General features: G+C 46.4%; 2 protein-coding genes across 3 annotated transcripts in view; one reads left to right on the top strand and one right to left on the bottom strand.

The window, feature by feature from the left end:
• akt3a (v-akt murine thymoma viral oncogene homolog 3a) overlaps positions 1 to 4,282 on the top strand; it is a 40,833-nt gene extending 36,551 nt beyond the window's left edge. For both annotated transcript variants that reach the window (XM_068328138.1, XM_068328139.1), the window contains exons 11-14: positions 308 to 522; positions 780 to 867; positions 1,116 to 1,218; positions 1,614 to 4,282. In XM_068328138.1, coding sequence (XP_068184239.1) covers positions 308 to 522; positions 780 to 867; positions 1,116 to 1,218; positions 1,614 to 1,699 — 492 coding nt within the window. In that variant the 3' untranslated portion in view covers positions 1,700 to 4,282. The remainder of the gene's footprint in view (positions 1 to 307; positions 523 to 779; positions 868 to 1,115; positions 1,219 to 1,613) is intronic.
• Positions 4,283 to 6,250: 1,968 nt separating this feature from the next.
• Positions 6,251 to 10,000, bottom strand: part of sdccag8 (SHH signaling and ciliogenesis regulator sdccag8) — a 34,673-nt gene continuing 30,923 nt past the window's right edge. Inside the window, exons 17-18 of the mRNA XM_068328137.1 lie at positions 6,630 to 6,756; positions 6,251 to 6,404 (exon numbers count right to left, since the gene is read on the bottom strand). Of these exons, the coding sequence (XP_068184238.1) occupies positions 6,366 to 6,404; positions 6,630 to 6,756 (166 nt within the window). The 3' untranslated portion in view covers positions 6,251 to 6,365. The remainder of the gene's footprint in view (positions 6,405 to 6,629; positions 6,757 to 10,000) is intronic.

Below are 10,000 nucleotides of genomic sequence, written 5' to 3'. Positions count from 1 at the left end.
TGTTTGTGTGTTGAGAGGCGAGGGGAGGGGGCTGTCTGCGTCTCAGCCCCTGTTATCTGGGTAGCCGCTTCTGTTCATCCAGGAAAACTTTTTTTTTTTTTTTTCTTCCCTCAAGGAAAATGGCAGACACACTCTCTCCTCTGCGGTCCTTCCTTGATCATCTGTCTCTTCATTGATTACCTTGGGCTGTCTGAATCGTCCAATAAAATAAATGCAAAAATGCAGAAAAAAAAACAGATGCCCAATAAAACAAATGGTCCCATCTACAAAAAAAAAAGAACAAAATTTCTGTCTTTGCTCTCCTCAGGTCCTGGAGGACAACGACTACGGTCGGGCGGTGGACTGGTGGGGTCTGGGCGTGGTCACGTACGAGATGATGTGCGGCCGCCTGCCGTTCTACAACCAGGACCACGAGAAGCTGTTTGAGCTCATCCTCATGGAGGAGATCAAGTTCCCGCGGACGCTGTCGGCCGACGCCAAGTCTCTGCTGTCTGGCCTGCTAATCAAAGACCCCAACAAACGGTGTGTGTGTGTGTGTGTGTGACTGTAAGGAAACGGGAATCGTTCGATAAATAATTCACCCTAAAATCCTCACCGAGTTATTTGGCCGTATCTTAAGAAAGGAAGCAAATGAATTACAGTAATTTAGCTGAAGAAAGTAATAAATATCTCCTCATTCGCTTTGACAACATCGTGGGTTTGATGACTTTCTGTTCTTCCAAATCAGGTGTTGCTTCTTTTGATATGACTCTAGTTTTATTCGTCTTCTCTCTCTTCAGGCTTGGTGGAGGACCAGATGACGCTAAAGAAATAATGAGACACAGTTTCTTCTCTGGTATCGACTGGCAGGATGTCTATGATAAAAAGGTACGGAGCAAACACGATGGTTTAATCCTTTTGTTTGCGCCGCGTACCACTTTGTTTTGTTCTGTCTAGCAAAGCTTAAAAGGATGCTGGGAAAATAACTCGGTTATTTAACGCCTGCATTTTCTGGACTTATTAATGTTTGTTTTCTTTTGGGATGATTTGTGGTGATGCGGAGGCTCGGGGTTAATTTTACTGAACACGTGTGAGCGTACACTCATTCTGGAATATTTCCTCCTTTAATCCTTCAGCTGGTCCCTCCCTTCAAGCCTCAGGTGACGTCGGAGACGGACACCAGATACTTCGATGAGGAGTTCACAGCCCAGACCATCACAATCACCCCACCGGAGAAATGTGAGCTTTTGTAAACCTTTAGTGTGAAACAACGACGCCCGAGTTGCTCTTGTCTGTGTTATTGATCACAGGCCTCGGGGTCACGCAGCAGCACATCACAGGGTTCTGAAAGAAATATGCCGATATGAAAATATTCAGCGCTGAATTATGCATGAATGTTTCTCCGCACTGATGCGAGGTTGGGTTTGTTTCTCAGGTCACACATCAGCTGTTTGTTAGCAGGAGATTGGCATGTTAGACGCACCCGTTAATGGAATTGTGTTGTGTTTAAATCCGTGGGACAATAACGTGTGGCAACCTCAACGCTATGTAAGATTTGAGGAAGAGATGGATGAAGATCATAACATCAACCTGGTTTAGAGCCCGTGGTGATTAATTATTGATTCTCCCTGTAGTCGACGAGGATGGGATGGACTGTCTGGACAACGAGAGACGACCGCACTTCCCTCAGTTCTCCTACTCAGCCAGTGGGCGGGAATGAACGGCCCAATCGCAGCAGCAGCGTCGAAGCTGTTCTCCGAGGTCATCAGTGTGGGACAGGAAGACCCGCCCCTTTGGATCAACCCAGAATGATATTACTTGAAGGAGTTTGCCCTTCTCCTCCTCCTCTTCCTCTCCTTTTCACCTTTCAAGTCTGCTTCTGTTTTTTTTTCTTTACATTTTTTTTGGAGAAAACGCCCCCGGCTAATATTCCCGTCTCATCCTGCGCTGCAAGCTTAGGTGATCCGAACTGTCACGCGATCATTTGACTCGGGAACGACCCTTTAAAGACTATCACGGCTGCTGTGCTTTGACATGTCGGTCCAGACAAACTCCAAACACGAGAAAACAGCTGACGAGTTTTGATCGAAGCGGCTTTTTTTTTTTTTTTAGCTTCAAATCTGTTAAGTGTTTTTAAGTTATTCAAACCCAAACTGCCGTTACCGGTTTGTATCTCGTGCGAGCGCTCGGATCGGACTCGGGGGGGGACTGGGTCTGGTTTCATAGTTGGATAAATAACTGTGGGACTGACTGGCTGCCCGGCATTCAGCAGAATCCTACAAACCTCACGTTGTGAAGCAGGATTTGACTCAGGTTTGCACAGTGCAATTCATTGTTGTTGCTGCTATTTCAACTACTACCACATGTACTACAGGTATTACTACTACTACTACTACAACCCGGTGCTACATTACTAGCTTAATGCTGCAGATCGTTATACAGGTGACCCGTCTGACCACCGATGCTTGTCCAGCTGCAGAGCCGGTGTTGCTACTACTTTTACTGCTCATACACATCAGATCTGTGAGTTGAGATGGGGGTTTTGGGGGGGGGGGGGCGGGCGGGGTGTTTGAATGGGTTTGTGTTTGTGAACGCACCTCAAAGCACAGCAGCTCTGCAGGATGAAGCTCCCAAACCACGAGCTTTACGACTTAACCCACGATGCAGTGCAAGGGGGGGGTCTCTATTGACACAGAAGGGGATATTAGATGGCTTGAATGCCTCCCTCCCCATGTTTGTTTGCTTATTTATTTATTTCCTCAACCACAAGTCCCTCTGAGTAGAAACACTCCTGTTCTTGGAGGCCGTGACACGACAGGAAGCTTTACTGTGACGCGGCGCTGCCACCGCTTTGGGAGCTGCACGGCCGTTCTTCGATGTGTTTGTGCAGGAAAGGGAAAACTGCAGCCGCAGCCGGGTTCACCAGAGCGAAGACAGACTCCCAGGCTGGCAGAGAGTCCAGAGACTGAGACAACGTGAAATATTTATAATGTGATCACTCATGACGTACCGATGGGCGAGACGACGACTGATTTCCCGTTTCTTCAGAGATTCTCATGAAGGTTTTTAAAAAAGAAAAAAAACATTCTGGTCTGCCAGGAGGTACGCATCAACAATTATGAGTTTACACCAATGGCTATAATATATATGTTCTATTTATTGTTTTTCTTATCGTTTTTATATTTAACTTTTTTTCTATGGTGATTACATTGTACTATAAAAGATTCATTGAGGGTTGAGAGGGAAAAGAAAAACACCCTAAGATACAGAAACGGCTGAAGAATGTAGGAGGGAAAGCAGAAAAGCCTTCCTGCTCCGTTGTTTATTTTAATGATGTTTTTGTGTTGTTTTGTAAACCAAAATGTGACAGATGACGGGTGACGGGACGCATTAAAGACAGATGAGAGTTTACTGGGAACTCGAAGCAGATTTAAAGACGAAAATTTAAACTTTTGTCTTCGTTGAAGTAATCCTAAAGCTGTTTCCTGTCATGTTGACACAGGTATTAAAGGAGACTGGTGACGATTAGGAAGGAAGTGAAAGTTGAGCAGAAAGAAACAAGTGCAGTGCAGAAAGTCTGAATGTATTAAGCGTTAAAGGATGGAAGAGATTCAATATGGAGATGTAGGAGTTACTGTTTATTGTAAGTATGTCGAGATGCAGGAGAGGAGAAAGTTAAAAAGAGGATTGTTGTGAGGTTCTTTGGTCAGTCTGTGTTTTCCTGTCGTCATTTTTTTTTTTTCGCCTCTTAACGGTACTTTTATTTCACCGTGGATGAGTGGAGTTGGGTCCCGACCACTAAACCATCCTTGCACTCTCTATCTTTGATGTGTGCCATCATTTTTAAAGGTCTGGATTTTGTTTTGAATTGTCATGTCTTCCAGTCTAACCAAGAATTTTTTTTTATTTTTTTTGAAAAATGCCCCCAGTTTCTCTGTGGTCAAATATCACCAAGAGTTAGAAAGATTTAAATCAACCCTCACAAGAGGGAGGGGGGGGGGAAAGATACTCAAGAAATGTTCAGACATAAAATCATATTGAAAACTGTCACTTTCAGTATCTGGATGATGATTTAAAAGCGCACCGGGGTTTGTGCTCCCAGTCGGCACAGAGAGAACATATTCCACTAGATGAATTTGAATGTTTTTCTTATCATTGGTAGCTTGAATTTATTTTGTATTTAATTTATTTGTTACCACTTTGTTTTGGGAGTTTAGCGGTAAATAGGGGGGGGGGGTGTAGTCCTGTTTCAGTTGACTTCAGACTTTGTTCTAAAAATAAATGCCTCCTTTTTTTTAATTTACAGATATCTCTTACATGACCTGTTTACCTGTTTCCCCACTGTTTTTAAGTCCATATTGCACATCCAGTTAATTGCTATTAGCGCGGGCGCTTTACAGACGAAAGCATGAAAGGATGGCGCTCGCCTGCATGCTGGAGTCCTCCTCTGTCCGCGCCCACGGTCCAGAGTCAAAATGGCACTCAGAACTCTCATGAAAAATATTTCTCTGTGATCGATTAAGCTTGTCTGGCAGGGCTAAAGCGGCCGAATCCCACCCAGCTGGCAAACCTCGACAGACTCGAGCAAAAAGCTCCCAAGTAGTTGGAAGGAGAACGGCTTTGCTTTGACCCAGGGTCTGCGAGAGACTGAGGAGTTCTAGCTGTTCTGTGCTCACTTCCTGCCAAAATCATTAGAACCCAGAGTTCATAAAATACTGCTTTGTAGCTTTGGCCACCGCGTTCTGACGTCCATCACTTTTTATATCATTCAGAGGAATCCGATTCAGCCGTGCTTTAAAGGAAGATTTCTAGCTTTTTTTAAATATATTTTTAAGAAAATGAGGATTTTAAAGCAACCCCCCCCCCCACACACACACACACACCCTCCAAATACAACCGATTCCTTTGTTGTTACTTTGATGTCTGTAGTTGGCAGAACCTGGGGTGATTGTGTCCTGCATGCCAGGGACGAGTCACTGGTGCCACTCTAGCAGAGCGGGCTGTGGATCGTCCTCAGTGGATGAATTGATCGGCCTTCAGAAACTAAAATGTTCGGAAAAACAATGATTGAAACCCCCCCCTCCATCATGATGTCACTGACTCCTTCTGCTCCTCTGTTTGGAGAACTTTTTCCACCAGCGAGCCTCCCAACTTTCCTCCTTCATCCCGTCTACAGATCCGGCTCCACCGCCAGAGGCCGATTGTGAAGGTCAGGGAAATAAAATCCACTGCTGCACGCGGAAGGAGGCGGATCGTAGTCACCGTCGATCTGGGTGTTCCTTGGAGGCCGCCAACACGTCATTGATTTGACTTGGCCTCGGTTTTGCGTTCACCAAACAGAGGTTCTTGAACTGGGACGCCGAAGTTTGGCTTGAAGCCTCCTCACAGCTCTGTGACAATCTGTGAGATATCCGACGCCGCGCTGACGGCGTTCACTCTTAAAGCTGCTGCTGTTTTTACAACACATCTATCACCCAACAGATCCCACTCCAGTGGCATTTGAATAATATGTAAAAATCTTTTCAAAGACCTCAGCTGCTCTGTATTGATCTTGCCCCCTCTCCTTTTGTTAATGATTGGAAACCATGAGCCAGAAATCACAAGCCGTACTCCGTCTGGCGTCTCATACAGATAGTAAATAGCTCTGGCGTTTGGAAGGATTTCTGACGGGATTTGACCTCATGTCTGCAGAATCCTCCCCTCGCTTCTCTGGTGTTCGTCTAGCGTCACGATTATTAACCAGAACAAGCATGCGAACCGTTTATTTAGAAGCGGCGAACAAAAAAAAACAAAAAAAAAGTGATAAAACATTTACAAACATTACAAAGCTTTAGTTTAATTTGAATTCTACATCCAACGTCCATCTACTGTAGCTTTACAGCCCCCGCGAGACGCTTCTGGATGGCTGCGTTTCCCCTTACGTCAGATCCCTGCTCCGTGACGTCAGAGGGGCGGAGACGACGGCGACTCAAGCGAGGTCACCAGGATGTCCAAACAACAAATGACCATCGACATGAAGCTTTTTTTTTTTTTTTTTACTCTGTACATCCTTAGTATTTTTACACATATAAAATGTATATGATAGGGATGCGCATTATTTTCCTTCTTACGGACAGCCTCAATAAAGCACTATGTCAAACGGTGGGATGTGTCGGCTCGTTGCCTTCATGACTGGAAACACTACTTGTTCTGTGTCGTGGATGTCAAATTAAATAGATTTAAATGGCATTTTAGAACCTCCTCAAACATTGCAAATAAAAATAGAACGGTATCAAAAACTTTAACACTTTATTACCAAATGTAAACCATAAAAAAAGAAACCTGATTCAGTTTTCCGTACAAGACGGCAGGAGATTCCAGATCCAGAACCGAAGAGGTGGCGAAACTCACGTGGACAAAACATCGAGTCTTCTCACGTTTGGGAGCTACAAACACACAACATGCAACAAAATGTAACACACACAATGGATCAGAACTGAACACAGTACAGATAACATGGTTTAACATTCAGAAACGAGGAAAGAAGATCTGCTTTCATTTTAAAAATCTGAAGAAAACAACAACAGGAAACTACAGCAGAAGAGGCCTCTGACAGAAGCATTACGAGAACCACGGGTCACACACTACTGTGTGTGTGTGTGTGTGTGTACCTCTCTCTGTAGGTTCTGATTCTCCTCAGTGAGTGTGTTCCTCTCCTGCATCAGCTGGTTCTGTTTGGCCAGCAGCTCACACACCTGCTGGGCGCTGTTCTGACAGTGACAGTCCAACTGCTGCAGTCTACACACACACACACACACACACACACACACGGGATATTGACTGAACCTGTGTGAGAAGAACGTACCCTCCTGGCTGATATAAAACCAAATGTTGTAAATATTGAAGGAGAGCTGGAGTCACTGGGAGCCTTTAATATGGCTGGACTTTGTGTTTATCGAGTGCTCAACAGTGTTTACCAGAGTGTGACAGCAGAGAAGGAGCTGAGAAACAGAAGCACTGGATCCCATCCAGACAACACTGAGCCCAACAAACAATTGTTTTCATTATCGACTAATCTGCTTATGATTCCATCAATTCATTCATTCATTGTTTTGCTTGTTAAATATCTGCCCATAGCGATGGACGTCTAAACGCTGGAGCCTGAGGCGACACGGGTCCGAAGACGTTTAGTTCACTCACGTCTGAAAAAACGGGAGTGGAGAATGTTGAAAAAATGATCGTTTTATCAGGAGTTACTGAAACCTGCAATCAGGACTGCTGTGCAGCCTCACGTCAGATATGAGGAGGAGGAGGAGACGCGACTTCGTCTCTTCGGAGCTTGATCAGGTGACGAGTGACACCTGGGTCAAAGGTCGTCTGAACGTTCAGAGATTGCCCCAGTGAATCAGTTTGGAACACCACATTGAGTGACGAGCAGAGTGGAGCGAGGGCGTCTTTGGTGGTGGTGGTGGGGGGGGGGGTGTAGGGGGGAGGAAGAAGGCCTGTGATGAAGAGGAGGAAAAGAGGGGATGAGATGTGGCTCGGGGCAGAGACAGAGCATCTTAGCTTTGCTGGTGGGGGTGTGTGGGGGGCCTTCTGGTCATGTTGGCAGTAGTGGGGCTGCTTGTGTGTGACAGACGGGTGAGGCGAACATCCAAACTCTCCTCTGCAAGCTGCTCCCTACCCCCCCATACACACACACACACACACACACACACACACACACACACACACACACACACACACACACATATACTTTGTCCTCACCCAGCCCCGAGCGCTCTGCTTTTACCTCTGCAGGCTTCCATCCTGCGGATCCCTCTTTAAGAAGAGACCCCTTCCTCGTAGTCCCATCTACAACCTGCTTGACATCAGCAGCCTCACCCCCCCCCCCCATCCAGATTGAAGGCCTGCTGGGTGAGACCTGGAGGCGGCGGGTGAGACTCCCTCACCCGCCTGTCATTCCTACAGCTGGCTGCCAAGCTGTCCTGACCAGCAATCCCCTCCTCTAACTCCTCCCACTCTCGTATGTATGTGGGCATCGCCAGCACACACACACACACACACACACACACACACACAGGTCAGGAGCAGCCTGTTGTTGTGAAGCTGGGAATGTTTGCTGAGGAAACTGAACTTCTCGATGGGATTACCTGCAGAAATAAAGGCAGGCCGTAACATTTGGAGGAGGTTTATCCCAACTTCTGACAGACATCTGCTGCACATAGTTCTAGAAGGAAGAGCCAAAAAGGCTTTTAAAAAGACTCCCTGATCTCACATTGTTAAAGAGGCCTGTAAAAAAAACCCAAGGATTCGGATCATCACCACATCTGTCTGCTCCGGGACGCGCTGAGGTCCGTCCATTACCCTTTTTGTGTAATCCTGCTAAAGCGTGTGACGCCTCCCGGTAAAACACAAGTAAACGGCTCCAGATGAAGAATTATCACAAGTGTGTGTTGTGTTGATGCTGCTGTGGACAGAATCAGGCTGAACAGGAAGCCAGTAAACCAGTTGGTCGGGTCGCGACCTGAGATGTTCAGGGCAGCGGCAGGTTGGAAGCTGGAGGCTGATGTAATGCTGTTAGCGAAGCCTTAGCTCTGGCACGAACAGAATCACACACACACACACACACACACACACACACACACACACACACACACACACACACACACACACACACACACACTCACTCACAAAGTGTGTCAGAGCCGCCAACCTCTGGCCCTCTTAAACAAAAAAACACATCTCTAATCCACCCTTCGCCTCACCTTGCAAACCCTGCCTCACAGTGTGTGTGTGTGTGTGTGTGTGTGTGTGTGTGTGTGTGTGTGTGTGTGTGTGTGTGTGTGTGTGTGTACACTCCAACAGCTAATGCAGCAAATCCAATAACTGGCCTATATCAACTGGCACACTCATTAATTAGGGCTTAATAGGGCTTAATGCTGAGGCGGCGGCCTCCCCTCTGCCCACAGCCTGGAAGCAGCGAGGAAGGAAGGATGGATTCAGGGATGGATGACAGGACAGATACATGTTAGTTTAGGTGGGGGGGCCAGGGACTTCACCTTCCTGCTACTGACCCGGCAACAGGGGTGGGGTATGATGCTGAGAGAGAGGGGCAGAGAGAGAGAGAGAGAGAGCACCTCCCCGGTGACCCGGTGAAAGAACACCACCTGCTGGACCCCACGGTTTACTGACACACACACACACACACACACACACACACACCACCAACATCACTGGGGAAAAAAAAGAAAGAAAGAAAGAAAGGAATCACACACACATCCTCCAAAACCACTTGAAACTGCTTCCAGAGCAGTCGAGGTAGTAAGTGTGTGTTTTTTTCTCTCCAGCAGACATGATAAAAGCAAGTTTTGCTAGAAGGCAGTTTGCAGTAATTTCCCCTGACGGCGGATAATCAAACTCTGCACCTCCAACCAACACACTCTCTATTGACTGCTGCTACCAAGGAGATTAATTACAACATACACACAGACACAGCTCCCTCTCTGTGGTATACATCAGTCGTAGCCCACAGCTAGTGTGGAAACTCTGCCGTGTGAGTGTGTCTTCGTCTGTGTTTGCATATTTATTTACAGGTGGGAGCATATGTCCTAAAGGCTCGGTCCAAAGGGAAAGTGCTAACGTCACGTTTGAGAAACACAGAGATGCTATTGGAAAAAAAAAAAAAAAGAAGCGCTGGAAGCAGGTCCGTCATTCAACAGCTCCGTACCAATACGTGTGTTTTTATTACCCAACAAATCAGCGAGTGGAGCGTAAAGAAAATATTTATTGCACAGTGCATACATTATCAAAACGACTTTCCTCCAAATAGAACTACTCAGTGTGGACGGGCTTGGCTATTTACTGGGAACGGATGAGAAGAGAATCTGTCTGACGATGAATGTGGGCAATAATGACGGAGCGACGGTGTCCTGTAATGAGATATGTCATGAGAGACTGACACACACACACACACACACACACACACACACACACACACACACACACACACACACATACACACACACACACCAACACGATG

The sequence above is a fragment of the Antennarius striatus genome, chromosome 11, assembly GCF_040054535.1.
Source record: "Antennarius striatus isolate MH-2024 chromosome 11, ASM4005453v1, whole genome shotgun sequence".
In the NCBI taxonomy this organism is placed as follows: Eukaryota; Metazoa; Chordata; class Actinopteri; order Lophiiformes; family Antennariidae; genus Antennarius; species Antennarius striatus.
This window is presented reverse-complemented; position numbering and strand designations above follow the sequence as displayed.